Genomic DNA, 25,191 nt, shown 5'->3' with positions numbered 1-25,191 from the left:
ATTGAAAGGATGTGAGATAGAGAATTTGGGGTAAAGTGATAAAAGCATTTTATGTTAAACACCTTTGCTCATCATCACATCAGTGAGGCCTTCTTTAATTACATTAGCTAAAATTGCCACCTGTCCCCACAAATTTCCCCTTAACTTCCTCTTGCTCTATTTTTTCTCCATAGCATTTAGTAGTCATCATATATAGTGATGTGCCAAATATTGTTTTCATCAACAGACTGCATACATGACAGTGGTCCAATAACATTAAAATGAAACTGGAAAATTCCTATTGCTCATTCTTTCCTTCCTTCTTTCTCCCCACTCCTTCCTTTCTTTTTTATTTTTATTTTTTGGTACCAGGGATTAAATCCACAGGTGCTTAACCACTGAGCCACATCCCCAGCTCTTTTTTGTATTTTATTTAGAGATAGGTTCCCCTGAGTCGCTTAGGCCCTCGCTAAGTTGCTGACATTGGATTTGAACTCATGATCCTCTTGCCTCAGCCTCCAGAGTCACCAGGATTACAGACATGCACCACAGCACCTGGCTCCCTCCCTTTCTTTTTTGCAAGTGCCAGGGACTGAATCCAGAGTCTCATGCATGCTAGACAAGGCAAGTGCACAACCTCTGACCTACACCCCCCAAACCCAAACCCAAGACCCCCAAAGTCCTGATTCATTTTTGTTTTAAGAAGGGGTCTCGGGCTGGGATGTAGCTCAGTGGCAAAGCGTCTGCCTTGCATTCGCAAAGCCCTGGGTTCGACCCCGAGTTCCAGAAAAAACAACAAAAAAGAACCCCACCAAGAAGGGGTCTCAATGTATTGCTCTACCACTGAACCACAAATGCAGACCTTTATGTGTATTTTTATTATATATAATTTATATTATAGATGTAACTTTTAGTGGTAGAGGGCTTGCCTAGAATGCCAAGGTCTGGGTTTGTTTATCAGTACTGCAAACAAACAAAAATCAAGCCCACCCAGAGACTTGTTTCGTCCCAGCTACTTGAGAGACTGAGGGAAGAGGGTCACTTGAGCCCAGTATTTTGAGACCAGCTTGGGCAACAGAAGGGAGACCCTATATTATAAAAAATAAAATAAGTGATTTATATTATATAATCACAGATACCTACTATGATACATATTTATATGTGAAACTATAATTTTTACTTATTTTTTTATGTTTATGGTCTGTCTCACTCCAAAATATTAGTTTCACGAAGGCAAGACTCCCCATCACTTGGCCCACAGCTTGAGCTCCATAAACGACAAATGAATGAACTCCTTTGGCTACCTGAGCCTCAGTCTCTCCATCTGTAGGATGGGTGTGCCTTTTAATCTGGAGGCACCATCACTTTCCGTTTCCTTTTCCCACCGCACAGAGTACGGCTCCCGGAAATCCTCAGCTCATGCTTACATTTTCCCGAATTCTGCGCGCTGATACCCACCACGTGCACCAGACACTGGCCAGACAGGACTACCAACCCCAGCATGCCACTCGCGTTTGGGACGTACCATAGCTTGTAGGGGTATCTGGATCTGAAACGGGCGCCAGAAGCACTGGAGCAGAGGCAAACACCCCTCTTGCCAAGCATCTGTGGTACATTCCAGGCCGGGGGCCCTCTAAGGCCCCGCGCTTCCGACCTCCGCGCAAACTCTGGTTCTTCTTGCACGACGGAGGTGGTTTGCTCTTCCGTTGCCCCGTGGCTTCGGCTCATCTCCAAAAAGAAGGCGAGGCTTCCGCCCGGCACAGGGGGTGAGCTGGAGCACCTTTTCCCCAAGCCCCTTCCTTGGACAGCACTTGGAGGAGGGCGCTCCCCAATCCCAACTTTGGGGATCCCTTAATGGGTATATCTGGTGGCTACGGGCCCGGGGTGGCATTTATGGGATGTCTGCTTTTGAGAAGACCCTTAGTAGGCGGCCTTTGGGGGACCCTGGGGTGGGATTTGGGAGTCTGTTTCGAGGAGTACCCCTCGGAGGCAGGACTTAGGGGGAAGCTAGGGGAGACTTAGGGTCTGTATATGTGTACTCGTCCGGCAGGATTTGGGGTGTTTCCCTTGAGAGAGAGGAGAAGTTGGAGATTACTAACGTCTAGGCGAGGTTTGAGGAGGGCTTGTTTCAGGACAGGACCCGGTGACAGTGGGAACGTTCGGGACCGACGTGGCATTATGGAGGTATCTGTGGTCTTTGTGACCTCGGGTTCTATGATGAAGTCTCCGCGCCTGATGAGGTTACTCGGGACTGCGAGACTGGACACGTTGGGGCTCAGACCCAGGGAGAGGAGCCCCCCCAGCTTAGGCTGGGAAAGAGACCGTCTGCTAGGCTCTTCCTGAGCGGACGTAGTGCTTCCCGGCCTTCGTTGGTCGCGGCGGTTTTCATTATTCATAAGGAGGTGGGGCTGTGGTGGGAAGCAGTTTTTGGTCTCTTTCGCACCTGGTTCGCCAGAGGTATCTGCTTGCGAATTATTCTCGAGGGGGCGGAACAGCGTTCAGAAGGGGCATGCTGAAGGGGTGTTCCAAAGCCTGCCGTGCAAACTAGAGTTTATTGCTTATTCATACAACAATCAATCGAGGTGAGTAGTGCCCCGAGTTTTCTGAGACTTTTCTAGGGGCACTGTGCCCAATTTATGAGGGGCGTGGTTTTCACAGCTTCATCTGCATGATCCGCGGGTTAGATTTCTCTTATAGATTCCAGGATTTAAGCCCTGTGTCTGAAGGATGAGGCCTCGGCATTTCCTTCCTTCTGGCCCAGTAATCCCAGATTATCAACCGAGCCTCTGGATTCAAATCCCATGGCTTCATGCCAGTTGTGTGATATTTAGCCAAACTTCGAATGAGCATGAAAAATGGGTATCTGGATAACGGGTATACGGATAAAATCGCTCATTTAGCGACTTTTTAAAAAATATTTTTAGTTGTGGATGGACACAATACCTTTATTTTATTTATTTATATGCGGTGCTGAGGATGGAACCCACTGCCACACACGTGCTAGGCAAGCGCTCCACCATTGAGTTACAACCCCAGCCCTTAGTGACTTTATAAGTCCATTTTATCTTCAGAAAAATCCTAGGAGGTATGTTATTATTATCCCACTTTATAGATGAGAAAACTGGGACACAGGAAGGCTAAGTAATTTGCCTAAGATCACACAGTGGCCCAGCCAGGATTCAAACCCAGTCAGTCTAGTTCCTGAGTCTATAGTCTTAATAATCAAATGCTATAACATCCTTCCCCCAAGTTAATAGTAGCACCACTGCTGGGCACAGTGTTGTATACCTGTAGTCAGGCCACCAAGGAGGCCGGGGCAGGAGGATCACTTGAGCCCTGGTGAGATCAGCCTGGGCAATACTCTGTTTTTTTTAAAGGACACTACTATTGTTAGTTATATAGTATTTACTATGTATCAGTGTTCTAAACCCTTTCTACAAATTTAGGCATTTAAACTCCAACCCAAGCCAGGCACAGTGATGCAGGCTTGGTCCCAGCAACTCAGGAGACCAAGAGAATCTCAAGTTAGTGGCCAGCTTCAGCAATTTAGGGATACCCTGCCTTAAAATAGATAGATAGAGGACTGGGGATGTAGCTCAGTGGTAAAGCGCCCCTGGGTTCAATTCCCAGAACAAAAAAAAAAAAAAAGAGGGGGAAAGAGGAAAAAGAAACTCCAATGCAAGGTAAGTTACTGTTATTTTGATTTTCTGGATGGGGAAATAGTGGCCTAAGTTGGGGGTTTCTGTAGTGGCTGGAGATATCCTCACCCATAACTAGTTTTATATTAATGTAAATATGTTTGTATATAAATATACACACATATAGTATTTTAAATATATACACATATGTAATTTAAAAAAAAAATAGCAGTGTTTTGTGGCGATATTGTTCTAAGGCTCATTCCATAATTCACTTTTTCTGATTTTCATAATAAATTCATCTCTGTGAGGTGGATGGGTTCAATCACAATTTTAATCTTTACAGTTGTGGAAACCGAGGCACCTGTCAAAGGCAAATAGTGCATCTGGATTTGGTTGGACCAAGGCAGCCCTGGTTCCTGAGCAGTTAGTCAGGGATGGGAAGGAGGGGCTTATGCTTTCCACTGGGTTTCCCTGGTCTCTGCAGGGTCATCTATTATTACTCATGAACAGGAAGGCATGACCACATTGCCTTGACTATGTATCATAAATCCTTATTTGCTGGGATGGTTATCTATGAGTGTTTATGGCCATTCAACCTCATGAATAATTAATATACTGGGTGGGACCTTTGTTGACCTCTCTGAGTTTCCAGGTTGAGCTGCTGCAACAGCATCATTCATTATTCAGGAGCCAGGGGAGCACGGTTTTCCCTGCAGTAGCCCCATTTCCCTGAGTACAAGGTATTAGATGTAGCAATAGGCGGTCCTGCCTCTTTTGTTCCAGCCCACTGGGCCTTATGCATTATTCATGAATAAGATGCAGGCTTGGTCTCCTTGGCATCCAGGCTGCTGCAAGATTATTCATTATTCATGAGCAGTGGGTGTGGCTGCCATGTTTTAACATCCACTCTCTGGTTGCCTGGTGTTAGAACCAACTGCCTGGCTTCGTGTCTAATTCACAATCAGGAAGCGTGGCCTTGAGGTTCTTCCTTGGTTTCCATGACAGTCTGAGTGCAACAATTCATTCCTTATTCATTTTCCATGGGGCGTGGCCTCTTGTTTTACCTGTTTTCCTAGTTACTGCCACAGTACCCACCAGGTGGAGCTGTTCCCCTTCTAACCGAAAGAGTCACAACCGGGCAGGGAACATACATGATTCATGAGTGGGCGCGGCCCTCCTGCATCCGGGTTCCTGGGGGTGGGGCCCAGGGTTTTGTTCCGGCCTTGGGCTCTTCGGCCGCCATCTTGTGTCGGCAGAAGGGAAGAAGGTGGCAGGGAGCAGCACCACAACCACAACGGCCGGGGGAGGAGAAGGCGGCGGCGGCGGCGATTCTACGCGGCCCAGGCGGCGGGGAGGAGGAGGAGAAGGAGGAGGGTGGCGGCCGGGCTTGGCTTCGGCTCCTTGAGGAGTTGGCGGCGGCGCGACCCGGGGAACCGGCATTGGTAACAAACAGCCTTTCTCGGCACCTAGCCCCGGGGCAGGGGATTCGGGAGGCTGTGGAGAGGCCTGGGCTGGCGCTGTGCCAAGCTGATGTCTGGGCGGGCCGCTGTGACTCGGGCGCCAGTGATCAGCGGAGAAGGGAGCATGCCAGATTCAGGGGCGCGGCCGATGTTTCCCATCTGGGACCACCGGCTCTCTCTCAGGGGCTGCAAAATCTGACCTTGGGGTCGGACCCCCCCCCCCAAGATGTGCTTATGGAGACTCAAGTTTAACATCCTTAGTCAGGTACCTGACTCCATCTCGAACCTTATATCAGACCATAACTTCCTCCACTTTCCCATAAGGGCACTAGGATCAGCATTGCTGGGTTAAGCCCTTTCCCATTGTGTGATATTAAAGACTTTCCCAGAATCTCCCTTCAGACTCCTCGTGGCTTCCAAGAGGGACCAGACTTCAGGGAGGGTCCGTAAGGCCATCATTTCTGAGAGAGCACCTTCTTTAGTATTTCCCTTAAGACATCCGCTGGCCCACCCCCCTCCTCTGCCCCTTGCATACACTATCTGCCTTTAATGGGATTAGACCCTTTGAAAAGCCATTTTGCATTTTGGCCCTGGCCAGCCTTTTGGAGGCCCCTTTATACATCTGAGGTCTCCCAACCCCACCTGACCCCTAGCATCTTCTATCAGATACCCACTCTGGGCCCAGCATTTCTATTCAGAGACTGCTCTTAGCATCTGCCTTTAGAGATTCCTTTTAGTTCCTAGAATCTGCCGTTAGAAACTTTCACTACTTTGGGTAATTCTCCCTGTTATGTGTTTCTGGTGTTCTCTTCTGACACTACTGCTCACAGGCCTTAGCAACTTCCACATCAGATATCAGGGAGGAACTATTTAGATACATGATCCTCCATTAAAAATACCCTGCCACCATCTGTTCTTGCAGACCCTGTTGGCTTCTACCCCATTCTGTTGGACAATCCTCTTCCTGACCCAACCTCTGCCTTCAGAAGCCAACCAGGGTTTTAACTTCTCTTTTAATCGCACATCAGGCTTCAGAATCTGGTCTCAAATCTTTTCAGGATCCCCAGCAGCTTCAGTCAAAAGCCCTCAGCTTCTGCTTCCAGCCTCATAGAATACCAGTATCATACCCTAACAGGCCCACTAGACCTCCATCAGAATTGAGGGGACCCTCCCCCACCCCCCCGCCAAGCATCTACTTACAGAGCTTGCATGGGATCGAACATAATTGGTCAGAGAAACTAACTCCACTTGAGGACCTAGCCAGTGTTTACTTACTAACGTTTTTAAGGCTAAAACTGTCTGGATTCATCTTTCTTTCTCCACCTTGTCTGCAGCTATGGTACCTAGCATATCCTGTCAAGAGAGATCCATGAAGGGCCTTTGTGTTCCATTAGAAATCCCTCCCCAAGGGTCTGTCCTCAGAGACCTCTCCAGCCCCTCAGCATCCATTCTCACAGCCTCCTGGGACTTTAGGCATTAGTGTTATATACCTCTCATCCTGAGAAACAGTTATTTTTTGGTGGAGGGTTTTTCTGTGCCACCAGCATCCTTGGGCTCTAAAATCTCCCACCCATTCCTTGTGCAGCTTCCCCCAGCAACTGACCATCTTCCTCCTTGCAATGTCTGGGGGCCAACTGAAGTTTCTCGGACCTCCCCAAAAGATCCTTTTCCAGAGATGCAGATTTGAGTGTTTCCTAACACCATGGCTGGGTCCCCCTGGAACTTCTAACATCTCCTTTTCTATCTCCCTCAGAGCTCCTTGGGTTCAGACCCTGATTTTCCTTTTTCACATTCCCAAGGAATTACCAATTAACCCTTCCCAGGAAGCTTGGCAGGCCTTAGTATCTCTTTTCTGTGCCCTAGCTTCTCCATCCTGATCACTTGGCCCTGTGCCTGCCACTTCTCAAACCTACTTCAGGACTGTACCCTCAACTGTGGTTTGAGGGTAAAACATGCTCTGGCTTCACAATCATCAGTTTGGATACTGCAGGTCAGTTTTGAAACCCTCTAAAGCACAGTTCAGCTTTACTAAACAATTCACATAATATGCATTTGATAGGGGCCTGAGCGCTTGTTGAGGGTATACATGATGATGGTGGTTGTGGTGATGATTTTTGCTGGATGTGGAGATGTTTAGCTCCTTTCTGGGGGTTTCTACACCAAACTCCTCTTCACCTTGAGAAAGGGCTTTTCCAAACCTTGGCAATTGAAATCCACTTTTGATCAATTATCCCAAACCTGCTTAGGCCCTTGCTGCCAGCACTAGGGGTCTAGAGATAAAAGTTCCAGTTATTAAAGAACTTTCTGGCCCTGGATCATCTCCGATTTAAGGAGTAAGGAGAGCATATGTCCTAAACATACCAACCAAATGGCAAGGCAAAGATACAACTAAGTATTGGAGGTCCCTGCAGGTGTCCTTGCAGGATCTCACATGTTCTCAGGTCCGAGTTCTGACCACAGACCTTGACTTCTTTAACTCTCCTAGCAGTCCCTTGAGGACAGTTGTATTTGTCCCAGCTTTTGGATAAAATGGGGCTCAGAGGAAATGAGATCCCTACACTGAGTCAGGGAGCCAGTGAATGGAAAATAGTAATTGCCTTTGTCTCCTTCCTAACTCACCAAGCCTCTTCCTATCCAGGTTGGTTCTTAGCATTCTCAGCAATTTGATCAGCAGACTCATGGGCCCTAGCCAGCCTCCTACCTCCTCTTGTTCTTTCCCTTACCCTCTCATCCCTTAGCCCTCTGGGCAGGGCCTGGAGCTGGGTCCTGTTTACCCAGGAAAATTCAACAAACTATTCTCCACAAGCTGTGTGACTCTGGGTAGGCAAGTGGAGTTGTTTCTAAGCCTTTGTTTTCCCATTTGTGATTTGGGCATAGGGTTATGTGGTTCATGAGCATTGTTAGGATTAGACAAAGCCTTTTACCCTGGGATTGACTGGCAGTAAGCTTGGGGTAGACCATAGGGAGCTCTTGTCATTGTGGTTAGTGCTAGAGTGTGACAGGTGCCAGGGTGGAATCTTAAGTACTTGGTGTGGTTGGGTATCAAAAAAGGCTTGGTGGAGGATCAGTTATGTGAACAGAAAACTTCAGGGTAAGCAAAGGTTCAGTGCTTTGAGGAGGGAGCATTGGGGGTGAGGGGAAGTGATTGTGGGTCCTCTAGTCTCTAGCATCTAGATCTAGCCCCGCCCCCTCCCGTGGCCCCTCAGAGTTCATTGCCACTGCAGGCTGTATTCTGTCTCTGCAACCTAGTATATGACCCTTAGTAAGTCACTTGACTCTGAGCTCAGGTTTTCTCATTTATCCAGCAAAGACGCTAAATCCTGCCTTGTGGGGTCAGAGTCATTGAGGGGATGAAACTTGATAATACTGGGAAGTAGCTTGGGCTTCAGAGTCAGCAGATCCTGGTCAGGTCCCAGTTCAGCCATTCTCTGTGGGAATCTTGGTCAAGTCATCAAACATCTCTGAATGAATTTTTTTCTCCCTGTGTGAGTTGGGGGTTACTATTGTAGTCTAAACTCCACAGGGGTGACCTGAAGACAGATTGGAGACAAGGCTCGTACGATGTTTGGTATGGTATCTGGCACAGGGAGGACTCCTAGTGAATTTTATCATACTGTTAACCTGTTTAAGGGATTCCACATATAGATGAGACTTGAAATGTTTTCTTCTTTTTTTAATTGGCCTGGGCTCATTTTCCCCTCCCAAAGTTTGAGGTTGGATAGTTGGGCTTTGTAAAACTCCTCCCTGACCCCCTGGGGACTGTGTTCTCAGTAGGGTATCCCCTGCCATCACGCCACCCTGATAAGTGTGATACCCTGATGACTGTCCAAGCATTGTTTCCCTCTTGCACATCCCCCTATCCCCATCCCTGGGATAAAGGGAGAAGAGAGTGAGGGGAATGGCTGCTTGGTGTTGCCTACCTCCTTTGTGCCAGGTCTGTGTTTTTTCTCGTCTCAACCCCTTGGGGAAGGTAAACTGTATCATCACCCCTATTTTACAGGTGAGGAAATCGATCCCCATAGGGGTTAAATGATACCCGTCAAGGAGCAACATGGTCAAGATTTGAAACCAAGTCTATCCTGAATCCACATCCCTCCTCTGACCTCCCCACAAGTAGTCTTGTCGTTTCTTCACCCCACAGGATTGGAGTCTCTCCCTTATTTTCCTGGGCTGGGGAGAGGCAAATGGCTTAGTGGTCAACAACGTGGATTTGCAAGCCAGACCACCTGGGTTCAGATCTTACCCCCAACAGTGGTGTGACCCTGGGCAAGTCACTTCATCTCTCTATGTCAGTCTCTTGTAAAACAGGGTTGCTAATACATTAGTCTTCCTAACCCCATAGTCATATTAACAAGCAGGAAAATGTTCTTGTGTGCCCCAGGCTCACTTTGAACCTTCTTTTCCCCTCTAGATGTCCAGCTCGCCGCTGTCCAAGAAACGTCGCGTGTCCGGGCCTGATCCAAAGCCGGGTTCTAACTGCTCCCCTGCCCAGTCCGTGTTGTCCGAAGTGCCCTCGGTGCCAACCAACGTGAGTATCTTCTTCCTGGAGACTGACAGGCATGATGGTGGGTGGGAAGGTCCTTTGTATCGTTGTGCATCTCTCCACACCCCATTCCTGCACATCTCCCTAAACCTGTTCTTGCCCTCGATCCCTAGGGAATGGCGAAGAACGGCAGTGAAGCAGACATAGATGAGGGCCTTTACTCCCGGCAGCTGTAAGTGGGGCTAAGGCCTGGCTGGGGTAAAAGGGTAGGGTTGGGTGGGTCAGGCCCTGACCTGTAGTGCCCCCTAACTTGGCAGGTATGTGTTGGGCCATGAGGCAATGAAGCGGCTCCAGACATCCAGCGTCCTGGTTTCCGGCCTGCGGGGCCTGGGTGTGGAGATCGCTAAGAACATCATCCTTGGTGGGGTTAAGGCTGTCACCCTACATGATCAGGGCACTGCCCAGTGGGCTGACCTGTCCTCCCAGGTACCTCTTCCCAGCCCCATTCTCCCTGTTGAGGCACCGGCCCCACTGCCTGCCATAGTCTCTTCACTTTTTCCCCCCTACTTCCCTCTTTGTAGTTCTACCTACGGGAGGAGGACATTGGTAAAAACCGGGCTGAGGTGTCCCAGCCCCGCCTCGCTGAGCTCAACAGCTACGTGCCTGTCACTGCCCATACTGGGCCTCTTGTTGAGGACTTCCTTAGTGGCTTCCAGGTACTTGGGACACCCCCCACCCTCCTGCTTAATTCTCTCTGAGCCCATCTCTAGTCTGTTCAGTGTTATTCAGGATTTAACAGGCCAGCCTGGGCACCAGGTTTTGTGTTGGGAAGTCTACAGGATGGATGAATTCTAGCTTTACCTGCTGTATTTTGGTGCAGGTCACTTTGACCCTATGCCGTAGTTTTCCTGTTTGTAGACTGGGCATGGCAGCAGTATTGACTTCATTGGGCTTCTGTGAGGGTTAAGCGTTTAGAATAACAGCTGGCACATGGTAAGGGCTATATGGATGTTTGCTAAATAAAAATTCTGAGCTGGAACGAGGGACTGTGGGAGTTGAGGTTCTGTCTTAGGAGTCCTTGAGGGCCAGGGCACTAGAGCTGCACCCTAGTGCAGCAGTAGCCTCCCACCTCAGTGGGCAGGGATGGGCTCTTGGGAGAGAGCAGAGACTCAAAGATCACTGCCTGCCAAGCAGGCGTTGTCTTGAACCAGGAGCAGACGGGTATGGTAGGAGTGAGCTCAGACTTTGGCTCGAGACAGTTTTACTCCTCCTGGGTCTTGCAGGGCATCCAAGGTTGTAGGCAGAGAGCAGTGGGTGTTTGTCAAACAGGTGAGTCAGCTGTTCTCCAGGCTCTGCGCCTAGCTATCTCTTTAGCTTTCCTGACATAATGTAGGGATGCATTTTTCTCTACACTGAGTTTCACCCTTGCTAAGTGGAGTTGTACCCGCAGCAGTCTTCCTTAGGAAGACTGAATCAGAAAGACCCCAGACATCTATACCTTAAGGACTACTTGAGCCCTCCCCACCTCTGCCATTGTTTTCTCCCCCTTTCCCCTCGTTCCCCATAGGGCTGGGCCCTTGGCCTGAGCCTCCACTTCTCCACAGGTGGTGGTCCTGACCAATACCCCCCTGGAGGAGCAGTTGCGAGTGGGTGCATTCTGTCACAGCCGTGGCATCAAGCTGGTTGTGGCAGACACACGAGGCCTGTTTGGGTGAGTGCTGCCCCTGGCCCTCTTTCCCACTAACCCATATCAGGCCCAGGCCAAGACCCCCAGATTGTCACTGCCTTCATCCCTCCTCAACCACCTGAATTTTATATTTTGTGTGTTCACCTTTCCCCATATGGCATTGGCATATGATCTGATCCCCCCAGTGAGGCACTGAGTTTGTATATATTGACTGCACTTTGAAGGATGTGTAGGGCCTGTGTGCATGGGTTTGGCCATCAGTCTTGTCGTCTTCCACTATAGGCAGCTCTTCTGTGACTTTGGAGAGGAGATGGTCCTTACAGATTCCAATGGAGAGCAGCCTCTCAGTGCTATGGTTTCTATGGTCACCAAGGTGAGGAGACCAGCCTCAGGAGGCCTGGCATGCAGATGGGAAGTGGTAGTCCTCCCTGTCTGCTCCCTGAGCCTGCTTCTGAGGCTCACTCTTCTTTAACCAGGACAATCCCGGTGTGGTTACCTGCCTGGATGAGGCCCGACATGGGTTTGAGAGTGGCGACTTTGTCTCCTTTTCAGAAGTACAGGGAATGATTGAGCTCAACGTAAATCAGCCCATAGAGATCAAAGTCCTGGGTGAGCTAAGGCCATGGGGGCATTGGAGGAGAACTGGGTAGGATGTTATAGGGAGGAAACGTATCCCTGGGGTTCAGACTGAGGGGAGACACATCCTGAGTGGCTGAGATGAACCAGAAACAGACTCCATCAGTGCTCGTGGGCATGGGAAAGAATTTCTTTATGTTTGAACTGCCATTCCTGGGAGAAGGAATATGTAGTGTTAGAGTTGAGCAAGGGAAAGATGCTTGAATGGGGCAGATCAGGGGATCCACTCATGTCTGAGCTCATTTGGATAGGAGTAGAGAAAGGGTCTCCATTGGAGACTGGGGGCCAGGGACTACTCAGGGCCTCATGGGGTCTGAGCTGGCTCTGGGGTAGAGGCTAGATGTTTTTTAATGTCTAGGCTGGGGCAAGGATGGTTTTTTTCATTATCTTGTGGGCATTGTGGATTAGAAGGAGGGTGAATAGACTGATGACCTCCCCCATCTACCATAGGTCCTTACACCTTTAGCATCTGTGACACTTCTAACTTCTCTGACTATATCCGCGGAGGCATCGTCACTCAGGTCAAAGTACCTAAGAAGATTAGCTTTGTGAGTGTGTGAGGGGAGCAATGGGGTATGATTCTAGGCATTTCCAAATTCTTTGATCCTTTCTTTGGTTCTAATGTCCTTCTCCTATCCAACCCCCCAGAAATCCTTGCCAGCCTCACTGGCAGAGCCTGACTTTGTGATGACAGACTTCGCCAAGTTTTCACGCCCTGCTCAGCTACACATTGGCTTCCAGGCTCTGCACCAGTTCTGTGCTCAGCATAGCCGGCCACCTCGACCCCGCAATGAGGTAGTGGGGGGCGGGTGAGACAGCCAGGGCATAAATCCTTGGCTCTAAAGGCCCACCATGCCTCTCAGTCCACTTTCTTCCCTACCAGTGGCCTGACAGGGCCTCATTTGGTTCCTTCTGCCCCCCAGGAGGATGCAACAGAACTGGTGGCCCTAGCACAGGCTGTCAATGCTCAAGCCCTACCGGCAGTGCATCAGGATAGCTTGGACGAGGACCTCATACGGAAGCTGGCTTATGTGGCTGCTGGGGACCTTGCACCTATAAATGCTTTCATTGGGGGTCTTGCTGCCCAGGAGGTCATGAAGGTCAGCATGGGTGGAGTGGGCCTCATGCTTTCCTGACTCCATCATTTGCTGTCCATCTGTATCAGGCCCCAGTGAACCACTGACCACCTCCTTCCCCTCTCCTTCCCCCTTGCCAGGCCTGCTCTGGGAAGTTTATGCCCATCATGCAGTGGCTATACTTTGATGCCCTTGAGTGTCTTCCAGAAGACAAAGAGGCCCTCACAGAGGACAAATGCCTCCCGGTATGTGAGTGGAGCTCGTGGCTATGGGGAAGGCATCCTTGGTGGCATATCTGGGAAGGCCCCTCTCTGATCCTCTTTTCGCATTCCTCAGCGTCAAAACCGTTATGATGGGCAAGTGGCTGTATTTGGTTCAGACCTGCAAGAGAAGCTGGGCAAGCAGAAATACTTCCTGGTGAGTAATCCCACTGGAAAACCTGCTACCTTCCTTCCCCTGCCCTCTAACCACTTCTTACGTGCTTTCTACATCCTTAGGGGGAGGGTCTTTTTGTTTTTTTAACCACCTCACACCTTATTTTTGTTACCGTAAAGGAAATTCAGGTGTAGCCCCTGTTTTCTTCTCTGGTGCCTTGTCATTAAGATGGTTTTGGGCCAGTTATTTATTTATTTATTTAGATACTCAGGGGCACTTAACCACTGAGCCACATGCCCAGCCCTTTTTTTTTTTTTAATTTTTTAGTTGTAGTTGGACACAAAACCTTTATTTCACTTATTTATTTTTATGTGGTGCTGAGGATCGAACCCAGGGTCCCGCATGTGCCAGGCGAGCGCTCTACCGCTGAGCCACAACCCTAGGCCCCCAGCCCTTTTTTTTTTTTTTTTTAAAGAGAGAGCGAGAGAGTGAGGGGGGAGAGAGAGAGAGAAAGTTTTTAATATTTATTTTTTAGTTATCGGCGGACACAACATCTTTGTTTTGTATGTGGTGCTGAGGATCGAACCCGGGCCGCACGCATGCCAGGCGAGCGCGCTACCGCTTGAGCCACATCCCCACCCCCCCAGCCCTTTTTTTAAAAAAACTTTATTATTAGGGCTGGGGATGTGGCTCAAGCGGTAGCGCGCTCGCCTGGCATGCGTGCGGCCCGGGTTCGATCCTCAGCACCACATACAAATAAAGATGTTGTGTCCGCCGAAAACTAAAAAATATTAAAAAAATTCTCTCTCTCTCTCTCTCTCTCTCACACACACACACACTCTCTCTCTCTCTCTTTAAAAACAAACAAACAAACAAAAAAAAACTTTATTATTTATATGCAGTACTGAGAATCAAACTCGGTGCCTCACACGGGCTAGGCAAGTGTACTACTACTGAGCCGGCCCCCCAGCCCTTTGTTATATTAAGGTGCTCAAGGTCTTGCTAAATTGGCTTTGAACTTAGGATCCTCTGGCTTCAGTCTCCCAAGTCCCTGGGATTCAGGTGTTCACCACTGTTCCTGGCTATGGGTCATTTCTTAAAGTCCTGGAACCTGCAGACATGGTGTCAGACCTTCTGCTGGCTCTAGGACAAGTAAGGGGCCATGGATACTTCATATCAACCTGTGTCACTCTGATTTGCTTTCATCTATCTTGGCTGTTTCTTAGGTGGGTGCAGGCGCCATTGGCTGTGAGCTGCTCAAGAACTTTGCCATGATTGGACTAGGCTGTGGGGATGGCGGAGAAATCATTGTCACAGATATGGACACCATTGAGAAATCAAATCTGAACCGACAGTTTCTATTCCGGCCCTGGGATGTCACGGTGAGTCAGGTGTTGTGAGAGTTAGGAGATAAGGCTTTTTCCTTAACAGTATTTTGGGGTTCCCAAAACCACTCCCAAGCTCAGTGTGTTTCACTAAGAGGACTCCTACAACTGAATATTTAGTTGTACTTGTAGCTATGATTTATTACAGTTAAAGGACACACTGCACTATCAGCAAAGGGAAAGGAGCATGGAGTGAAGTCAGTTGCAAGTTCTTCTGAGTCCTCCCTCTTGAGGACATGCTTTATTTCCTCAGTTGCAAATTGTAATAAGACACATGAAATGTTGCTATCAGGGAAGCTTGTTAGAGATTAGCCACCCAGGGCTTTTATTAGCAGGTGCTCATGTATGGAACTCATGTGTCAAACTTCTGGACTCCAAGAAGGAACAAAGGTGTTCAACATAAACCGTGGTGTTTGCATCAACAGTTTAGGTTCAGTGAGTCAAAGATGAAAGTTTCTAGACTCTAGCCAAATGCCAACCTTGGAAGCATGCCTTTCTACAGATTGTGGTTTAGGCAGCTAGGGTCACTCCTCTGCACATATTTGTAACTGAGTTATACAGGGTTCTAGTGGAGAAGCCCATAGGGGACAATTTATATTTTAGCCTGCCCAGTATCTACTTTCCTTCCCTACTGGGTCATTCATTTATTATATGCCAAATAGTTATTAAGGTAGCAGGTACTATTCTAGATATGTGAGATACATTAAAGAATAAAACAAAGTTTCTGGTGGGGGAGACCAAATAGTAAATAATATATAAAATATTGATAGAATACATCAGTGAGCTGTACTGTTCATGTTGCTGGTGAGCAGTTCTGCAGATGATACAGCAAAAACACTATAAGGAAAGTTGAGTATACCAAGGTCAGTGTGCAGCCTTGATTACTGTGTTTAAGGAGAGGGCTGGGGTTGTGGTTCAGTGGTAGAGTGCTTGCCTAGCATGTGTGAGGCACTGGATTCGATCCTCAGCACCACATAAAAATAAATAATAAAATGAAGGTATTTCGTCCATAGTTAAAAATATTAAAAGTTAAGGAAAGCCTCATTTCTGCAAGACCTTAGTGGATGGGAGTGCCCTCTTCTGGGGAAGAGTGCTCCAGGCATAGATAAGACCCCACGGTTTATCCTGGTGGGGAAGGATTTTAAGCCAAGGAGGTGTGTGACCTGACTTAGGCTTTAAAAGGCCTCTGCCTTTCCTGTGTGCCAGCAACTTGGCTGTGTTTGGGGAAATCAACCCTGCGTATTGTTATCTGAAAGAACAATATATGTTGGGTTTAAAAAAAAAAAAAAAAAAGATGTTGCCCACTGTCTCTAATATGTACTTGTCCTCTGCTTCCCTGGCCATGTGGCATTGTCATAGGCTATCTCTTCTACTAAACCAGGGAGCTCTTGAACTCACGGTCTCCTTCTTCTCCAGTATTAAAATAAATCCTCAGGTGGATGGCTCTCTATAGATATGTATCAAGATAGCACAGAAATAACTGGGCCATGTTCCTCCACACTCACCCTGGAACTCTTCACCCCCTTAGAAGTTAAAGTCTGACACAGCCACTGCAGCTGTGCGTCAGATGAATCCACACATCCGGGTAACAAGCCACCAAAACCGTGTGGGTCCTGACACAGAGCGCATCTATGATGATGATTTCTTCCAAAACCTGGATGGCGTGGCCAATGCCCTGGATAATGTGGATGCCCGTAAGTTTGGAGGCGGGTGAGGAGGTCAGGGTCAAAGTTGTGTGTGGATGTGCATGTATGAGGGCTGTGGATCTTCCTGTCCTTTACTGATGTTAAGTTTCCTCCTCTCATATCTTTCCCCTCTATCTCCCCACAGGCATGTATATGGACCGCCGCTGTGTGTACTACCGAAAGCCGCTGCTAGAGTCAGGCACACTAGGCACTAAGGGAAATGTGCAGGTGGTGATTCCCTTCCTGACAGAGTCATACAGCTCCAGCCAGGATCCACCGGAGAAGTCCATCCCCATCTGTACCCTGAAAAACTTTCCCAATGCCATTGAGCACACTCTGCAGGTGAGTGGCTGTGGTGGGGAAGGAAAGAGGGTAGCCCTGTGGCTGCTGCTAGTCTCTCAGCCACAAGGCCCTTAGCCTTCGGATGTTGTAAGCCTAAGTGAAAGATGTGCTTTTTCTCCAATCTCTCCCCTTCCCCCACTTCTTGCCTGGCAGCCTAGGTTTCTAGGATGACTCATTCTTTTTTTCACTTCTATTTTTAAGTTTTTCTAGCATGTAGACAAGTATAAACAATACTATGCTGGTTACTCAAATGCCACTCCCTCTCTAGATTTAACAATTGTTAATGTTTTACCACATTTATTTCTTAGATTGATATAGTTTTTTATTCTTTGTGCTAGAGTGTCTTGGATATCACAACACTTTACTTCCTACTATTTCACTCTGCCTCTGCAGAGTAAGGATATATTTCTGTATAATAGGGTCTTTTAACCTCAGAACTATTGGCATTTGGGGGCTGAGTATTTCTTTGTCCTGGGGATGCTGTCCTGTGTATTGTAGGGTATTACCCAGCATCCCTGGATTCTACCCACTAGATGTCAGTAACACCCCCTCATCACTGTAACAGCTAAAAATGTCTACAGACATTGCCAGATGTCTTGGGGGATGGGGGTGTACAAAGTCACTCCTAGTCGAGAACTACTGCTATCTAAGCAAAGCACCATTTTCGTAATGAACAAAATTAATAGCCATTTTTTACCATCTCCAAGTTATTTGTTTTCTAATACTTAGTCCATATTGAGTTTTCCCTAACAGTTGTTCAAAATGAGTTTTACAGCTTGTTTGTCAGGATAATTCTGTCTGTATGACACACGCACATGCGGAACAGCACACATGTCATCTAGCTGAAGTCTTACAAAGTGAACATGCCAGACCACAATACAGAGTCTAAGGATAACCAGTGTTCTATCAGAATAAATCTCAGCACAGTGTTGGAGACCAAATCATTAGGACTGGTTAGGAGTATGGGGGTGGGAAACAGACCAGTTCCACCTGTCACTTTCCCTTGTGACTCTGCGGTTTCAAAGTGGACGTGTCTATATTTGTGCATCCACCAGTCTCATTAGACCATGTATGACCTTGAACTGAACCTCTTTGTGCTTCATATTCCTCCTCTAAAATGCGGGATAGCAGTAGCAACTACTTCACAGTGCAGCTATAAAGACCTTAACACTTACTATATAACTGGCACTGTTTCAAGGAACCTTTAAATATGTTCACAGGGAGCTGGGCCTGTAGCTCAGTGGTAGAGTATTCATGAGTTCAAGGTCACACATGGTCTAGTGAGAATGTGGTAGATGCACAAATATAGACACATCCACTTTGGAACCGCAGAGTCACAAGGGAAAGTGACAGGTGGAGCTAATCTTTTTCCCACCCCCATACTCCTAATCACACTGAATGGTTTGGTTTCTAACACTGCACTGAGAATTATTCTGATAGCACACTGGTTATCCTTAGATTCTGATTTGTGGCCTGGCACGTTCACTTTGTAAGACTGCAGTGGGTTAAATGCCCAGCTCTACAAAGAATATACTCACTAGCAACCCCATGAAATAGGCATTGCTGTTACAATGTCTATTTAGAGGTAGGGACATGGAAGTCAGGGGATTGACATGTATGCCTGAAGTTACAAAACTACATAATATACAGCAGAGTTGGGATTTGAATTGCAATCTCTAAAGTTTATATTCTCCAAACTACGTCACTAATGACTATTTCCTATCCTGGGAATTCTCAGAGGATAGAGCCTTTGTTGTGTTTTCTGCTGAGTCTCAAGAGCCTTTTTGTTTTTTTGTACTGGGGATTGAACTCAGGGGCATTTTACCACATCCCCATCCCTATCTATTTATTTTGGTACCAAGTAATGAAACCAGGGGCACTTCCTTACTACATTTTATTTAGAGACAGGGTCTCCCTAAGTTGCTGAGGCTGGCTTTGAACTTGAGGTCCTCCTGCCTCAGCTTCCCAAACGTGTGCCATCTCAACCAGCTTATTTGTTAATTTTGAGCTGGGTTCTAAGTTGCTTAGGGCTTTGGTAAGTTGCTGGGGCTGGCCTCGAACTTGTGATCTTCCTGCCTCAACCTTCTGAGTCACTGGGATTACATGTGTGTGCCACCACACACAGCAGATATTTTTCTTTTTTATTGTGATGTAGCATATGTAGAGTAAGATACACAGAACTCAATTTTTTTTTTCCTGATACTAGGGGTTGATCCTAGAGGTGCGTTACTGCTGAGCTATATCCATAGTTTTTGTCATACATATGTTGGTGTAATTATTGTTCAGATCAATTCAATTGTCTTTTTTTTCTTTTTATTTTTTTTGGTACCAGGTATTGAATTCAGGGGTACTTGACCACTGAGCCACACCCCCAGCCCTATTTTGCATTTTATTTAGAGACAGGGTCTCACTGAGTTTCTTAGTGCCCCAAAGTTGCTGAGGCTGGCTTTGAACTTGCGATTCTCCTGTCTCAGCCTCCTAAGCCGCTGGGATTACAGGCATGCACCACCGTGCCCGGCTTAATTCAGTTGTTTTTTTAAATTGCAGTGCTGGCATTGAGGGAATGGGGAAGGTTGTGAGGACTTCCCCTTCCAGAGCAGCCATGTATTTTACTTCCTACTTGCTTTATTCACTGGTGGGCTTTCTCATGCTCTTTTCTGCAGTGGGCTCGGGATGAGTTTGAAGGCCTCTTTAAGCAGCCGGCAGAAAATGTCAACCAGTACCTCACGTGAGTAACTCACAAACCCCCTCGCCCTCTTCCCTGCCTGCCAGACAAGGTATCCTGTCTTTTCTCCATCACTGTCACCCTCAACACCAGGCACACTTTTCAAAGGAACCAGTGAATGCTTGGGCCTCATACTGCTGGGGGTCAGGAATAGCTTTCCATGGAGAGGGTGGGATTGCCCTGGAGCCTACTCCTAGGGTCTCTGTGTAATCTTGCCCCTCGGCCCCTCCGCTCCCTGATAGAGACCCCAAGTTTGTGGAGCGGACATTGCGGCTGGCGGGCACCCAGCCATTGGAAGTGCTGGAGGCCGTGCAGCGCAGCCTGGTGCTGCAGCGACCACAGAACTGGGCTGACTGCGTGACTTGGGCCTGCCACCACTGGCACACCCAGTACTCTAACAACATTCGGCAGCTGCTGCACAACTTCCCTCCCGACCAGGTAATGCCCTCTTGCCGGTTCCATTTGACCGCATGCATTTCCCTGCAACAGGAGCCTGCCGTGGGCTCTCCAGGTGGCACCTCCCAGTTACTGGTCCAGCCATGGCCAGTACCTTGAATTATGGGGATCTCAGAAAAATGATTATGCCAGACCTGTTTGTTCTGTTTCCCACTCCATGGAGATGAGGTTTCTGTTTTCCTTACCTATGGTGCGGTTGAGTTAAATCCTTAGGCCTCATCAGGACTGTAGGAACTATGGGTTCAAATCCCAACTCTTTTTGAACTTAGACAAGTCACTTCTCTGCACCTCAGTTTCCTCAGCTGTGAAATAGGAACAATGATAATCTACCTCATGGGGTATTTTGTGAGGATTGATTAATTAGTATTTATTGATAATAAGTTCATTGCCTAGTAATCAATAAGAGTTTTTTTTTAATGGCTTCCTATCTTACATAATGTAAATGCTAAACAAAGCCCCTGGTTCCCCTGGCTTTGGAACTTCCATCTACAGTTCACTACAGTGTGGGTGTTTTGATATTGACTCCAGTCAACTTTGAGTGCCCAGCCAGGGATAGTGAGGAAGATTGGAGCCAAGATGATGAGTCAGGATTGCCAGAGAAGCCTCTAATTGCAGATGCTGCTTCACAAAAATTTCTCTCTCCTTTAGCTCACAAGCTCCGGAGCCCCCTTCTGGTCTGGGCCCAAACGTTGTCCACATCCACTCATATTTGATGTCAACAATGTGAGTCTCCTCCTGGGGTTTCTTGGGGTCAGGTGGAGGATGGGAAATGAGGTGGTGCTCCCCACCTGAGGGCTCATATGCTTACCCTGCCCCTGCCTTCCCCCAGCCCCTGCATCTGGACTATGTGATGGCTGCTGCCAACCTGTTTGCCCAGACTTATGGGCTGATGGGCTCTCAGGACCGAGCTGCCGTGGCCACACTTTTGCAGTCTGTGCAAGTCCCCGAGTTCACCCCCAAGTCTGGTGTCAAGATCCATGTTTCTGACCAGGAGCTGCAGAGCGCCAATGCTTCTGTTGGTGAGGGTGTTTGGCCAGTAGGCCAGGAGTTATGACCCCTACTTGTCTCCAACCCTAGTCTATCTTCCCCACCAGTCCTCTTCCCCTGGCTCTGTGACTCCAGGTCTGAGGCTGACCCCCCCCCCCCCCCCACACACACACACCTTCTTTTGCACATCCCTTTCTCTGTAACATGAAGAGGATCAGTTGAGTCAGATTATCTCTCTGCTCCTTCCCACTCTGGCCCTCAGGAGAAAGCCTTTTGTTAAATTCTTGCTCTGTGTATATTTGCCTTGGTTTTATTCTTTCTTTCTTTTTTTTTTGAGAGAGAGAATTTTTTTTTTTTTTAATATTTATTTTTTAGTTTTCTGCGGACACAACATCTTTGTATGTGGTGCTGAGGATCGAACTCGGGCCGCATGCATGCCAGGCCAGCGCGCTACCACTTGAGCCACATCCCCAGCCCCTGGTTTTATTCTTTACTCTCTTTTTTCTTGATCTGTTCATTCAGGGTTTTGGTCTTCACCAGTGATCTCCCCTTATATATACCTGCTTTGTCGTCTTCCACATCTCTCCCATTTCCCCATCCACACATCTCGGCCCCCTCCCCACCCATTTCCCACATGCATCTTCACCCCGGTATTGTCCTCCATACTTAGGCCGAAGTTTACTGACACCTTGTCTATATATTTATTCTCCTGTCTTCCCTTATATATCTGTAATGCATCTGAAACTCTCTACATTGACCTTCCATGTATCTCCTTCCATCTCTCCTTTCCTGTCCCTGTCTACCTTCCAGAATATCTGCCTTTCATGTTCTTCTCTGTATATTGTTGTAATCTTTCCTTTTAACATTTTCTTTCATCTGCACATATTCTCCTGTTTCTTCCCACACATCTCACCCTTGGTATATACCCTTTTCTTCCTCATTCTCCATCTGCCCCTTAGCTGCTTTTTCCTCTGTCCATTCAATTCATATTTCCCCCCCATCTTCCTCTCCATGTATCTTTTTGTATTGTGTGTGGTACTGGAGATTTAATCCAGGGCCCTGTACGTGCCAGCATGGTAGGCAAGTACTTTACCACTGAGCTGTATCCCAGCCTTTTATTTTATTTTGAGACTGGGTCTTACTAAATTTCCCAGGCTGGCCTCAAACTAGCCATCCTCCTCACACTCCTGAGTAGCTGGGATTACAGACATGTGCTACAGTATCCAGCTCTTCCATGTCTTCCTATCTCCCTCTACATCATTTTCCGTAAGATCTATACTTCTCCTGTTTGATCTGTCTCCCTTTCTCCTAACAGCTTCATTCTGTTCCTTAGAGAAATCTCTCTTTATTAGCCACTACCCCCCTCTCTCCATCCTTTTCAGGTTTGTACTATTTTCCAGCTCTACCTCTCCGCTTTGCCCCTCTGCTTTCCTAGAATATCTCTCCTTTCCAAATCCTGTATCTACCTAAATACCTTTTGCCCCACATTTCAGACCCTTGTTTGGATCAAAGGGCTGACAGCATCCTTCTCTTTGTGCAGATGACAGCCGTCTAGAGGAACTCAAGGCCACGCTGCCCAGCCCAGACAAGCTGCCTGGATTCAAGATGTGTCCTATCGATTTTGAGAAGGTGCTTGAAGAGGGCCCTGGGTAGGGCAGGGGTGTGGGCTGAGAATGGATTTCTAGGGATCTGGAGTCAGTGGGGATCAGATCATGAGTTTATCATGTGGCTCTGAATCAATTGGTGGTTCTTAGCCATCCCTCTGTGATCTGAGGAAGTCTAGCAAGGTAATTGCAATGGCGAACACTTGTGTTGCTAGAGGCTAAGAAGTCTCTTCCTCATCTGATCCATTCTTCCCATTAATAACAGGATGATGATAGCAATTTCCATATGGATTTCATTGTGGCTGCATCCAACCTCCGGGCAGAAAACTATGACATTCCTCCTGCAGACCGGCACAAGGTGAGGGGAATCTAGGACTGATGTTCCACCCTCTCCTGGGCTTAAGTTGCTGCATTCTTCCCTTTCTGTAGACCCTGAACCTCTTGCTACTTAAACACTACTACCTTTGGTCTCTTCCTATCTCACAGAGCAAGCTGATTGCAGGGAAGATCATCCCAGCCATTGCCACAACCACAGCAGCTGTGGTTGGCCTTGTGTGCCTGGAGCTGTACAAGGTAGTACAAGGGCACCGACAGCTTGACTCCTATAAGAATGGTTTCCTCAACTTGGCCCTGCCCTTCTTTGGCTTTTCTGAACCCCTTGCTGCACCACGTCACCAGGTAAGGGCCTGCATTGGGAGATGGGGTGTGTCTCTATAGAGCTGGCTTTAGTTTTTCATCACACCTTGTTACGGGGTCAGAGTTTCTGTTGACGTGTAACCTACTCCTTTTGTGCACTCTTTGTTCATTTTTTCGTTAATCACGTTGTTTAAGTACCTGCTACTTGCTGAGAGCACTGGTCTGCTTCCCTCCTGTGGACACCCTCAGAAAAGATGGGGTATATGAATTGTGTCCTGAGAGATTATTAATTATCAAATAATTGCAGCTGACATTTTTTGGATGTATACTAAATGCTTCACTTGATTAATTGATTCATTCAAATATTTATTGAGTACCTACTTTGTGCAAATCGTCTTTTAGGTGCTGAGGTTATATTCATAAAATAGGTTATATAAATATCAATTTGAATGATTTTGGAACTCCCAAAGAAGAACAGGATAGGGAGAGGCTTGAGAGTACCAGGGGTTGGTGAGTTTGGTGTTTTATTTTATTTGGTGCCAGGAATCAAACCCAGAGCATTACATGCTGAGCCTGTGCTCTACCACTGAGCTCCAGCTCCAGCCTCAGCCGGAAGTTTGGGGTTTGAAATGTGGGATGGTCAGGAAATATCTTGCTGCAAAAACTGATGTTAGCTACGTCTTTGGGGGAGGAGAGGGGATAAGCCATGCAGGCCTTGGTGGAGACTGGGGACCAGTCCTTGCACAGGGGTATTGAAGTAGTAGTAATGCCTGGCATGTTGGGGAATTAGGTCAGAGGATGAAGCAGGTAAGAGATGAGAAGACTATAGGGTTCCAGTGGCATAAGATCTTGTCAGTCATCAGTAAGAGTATTTTGCAGGTTACTCAGAGTGATGTGGGGTCCATGAGAGAGTTTTAACAAAAGAGTTTTGTGATCTGACTTAACATGAGTGTAAGGAGATGGAGGTGACAGGGGCTGGCCCTCTGGGGTGACCCTCATCTTAATCTCCCCTCCTTGTGCTGCAGTACTATAACCAAGAGTGGACACTGTGGGATCGCTTCGAGGTACAGGGGCTGCAGCCTAATGGTGAGGAGATGACCCTCAAACAGTTCCTAGACTACTTTAAGGTAAGGACCCTTACTCTTTTATCCTTCCTGGGGATGAGATGTGCAGGTGACTTGCTGGCCTGTCCATTCCCCTGACACTGTTGTCCCCCATCCCTCCCCTCCAGACAGAGCACAAATTAGAGATCACCATGCTGTCCCAGGGTGTGTCCATGCTCTATTCCTTCTTCATGCCAGCTGCCAAGCTCAAGGAACGGTTGGATCAGCCGTGAGTTGGCTGCTGGGTCAGCAGGGGAGGTCTTGTGTCTCTTGGGGATTCTCAACTCCCAGCTCTGCTGGGATACTTTACATCCCTTCACCTGCTCTGCCCCCACCTACCTCCCCTCTTCTCTTGCTTTCTGCTTTCCTGACCCTTTACCCTCACGCTCACCCCCAGGATGACAGAGATCGTAAGCCGTGTGTCGAAGCGAAAGCTGGGCCGCCATGTGCGGGCGCTGGTGCTTGAGCTGTGCTGCAACGACGAGAGCGGCGAGGACGTCGAAGTCCCCTATGTACGATACACCATCCGCTGACCTGCCTATACTCACCTAGGCTGGCCCCAGTCCCCCCTCCCCAGGTCCCTTCCATCCCTGGGTTCCCATTTGGCAGTGGCCCAACTGGCCAAGCCTGGTGTCTCCTCTTCACCCCCTACCTGAATCCCAGTTGCCACTGCTTTCTACCTTGTTTGGAACCTGACTCCTAATAAAAAGATATTAACCCAGAAGTGGCCTGCCCTGCTGGTTCCAGGGAAGGAGGGGCTTCCTGGAGCTATTTGGTTCTGATGGTGGCCAGCTGCCAAGTTCCTAACAGAGTAAATGTAAGAGTTGCCACCTCTTCTTGCTCTTTTCTCTTATGAAAATATGGAGGCACCAGTGAGGCCATAGAGAGTAGGTACCTGGGTCCATGTGAGTTTGATTGGAGGTGGGTTCAA

The 25,191-nt window shown here is 47.9% G+C and overlaps 1 protein-coding gene across 3 annotated transcripts; it reads left to right on the top strand.

Moving 5' to 3' along the window:
• The first annotated feature begins 1,594 nt into the window (after positions 1 to 1,594).
• Uba1 (ubiquitin like modifier activating enzyme 1) lies at positions 1,595 to 24,984 on the top strand. 3 transcript variants are annotated; one of them, XM_046420210.2, is made up of 27 exons: positions 5,048 to 5,062; positions 9,222 to 9,346; positions 9,492 to 9,608; positions 9,737 to 9,795; positions 9,881 to 10,049; positions 10,145 to 10,279; positions 11,168 to 11,274; positions 11,533 to 11,623; positions 11,727 to 11,859; positions 12,337 to 12,434; positions 12,535 to 12,681; positions 12,810 to 12,986; positions 13,103 to 13,207; positions 13,299 to 13,379; positions 14,564 to 14,719; positions 16,251 to 16,416; positions 16,553 to 16,749; positions 19,413 to 19,477; positions 19,717 to 19,912; positions 20,579 to 20,653; positions 20,760 to 20,949; positions 22,458 to 22,546; positions 22,787 to 22,879; positions 23,008 to 23,199; positions 24,183 to 24,284; positions 24,389 to 24,489; positions 24,658 to 24,984. In XM_046420210.2, exons 3-27 carry the CDS (start codon positions 9,492 to 9,494, stop codon positions 24,791 to 24,793), a joined length of 3,177 nt encoding a protein of 1,058 aa, XP_046276166.1. In that variant the 5' UTR covers positions 5,048 to 5,062; positions 9,222 to 9,346; the 3' UTR covers positions 24,794 to 24,984. The 3 variants fall into 3 exon arrangements, with proteins under 3 accessions (XP_046276165.1, XP_046276164.1, XP_046276166.1); XM_046420209.2 differs by lacking the exons at positions 5,048 to 5,062; positions 9,222 to 9,346 and adding an exon at positions 1,595 to 1,745; XM_046420208.2 differs by lacking the exon at positions 9,222 to 9,346 and having other exon boundaries at positions 4,907 to 5,062.
• The last annotated feature ends 207 nt before the right edge of the window (positions 24,985 to 25,191 follow it).

Source organism: Marmota monax, unplaced genomic scaffold (assembly GCF_021218885.2).
Source record: "Marmota monax isolate L192 unplaced genomic scaffold, Marmota_monax_Labrador192_F-V1.1 WCK01_AAM20220418_F8-fsc00225, whole genome shotgun sequence".
NCBI classification, from domain to species: Eukaryota; Metazoa; Chordata; class Mammalia; order Rodentia; family Sciuridae; genus Marmota; species Marmota monax.
The sequence above is the reverse complement of the archived record's forward strand: the minus strand, read 5'-3'. Positions and strand labels throughout refer to the sequence as shown.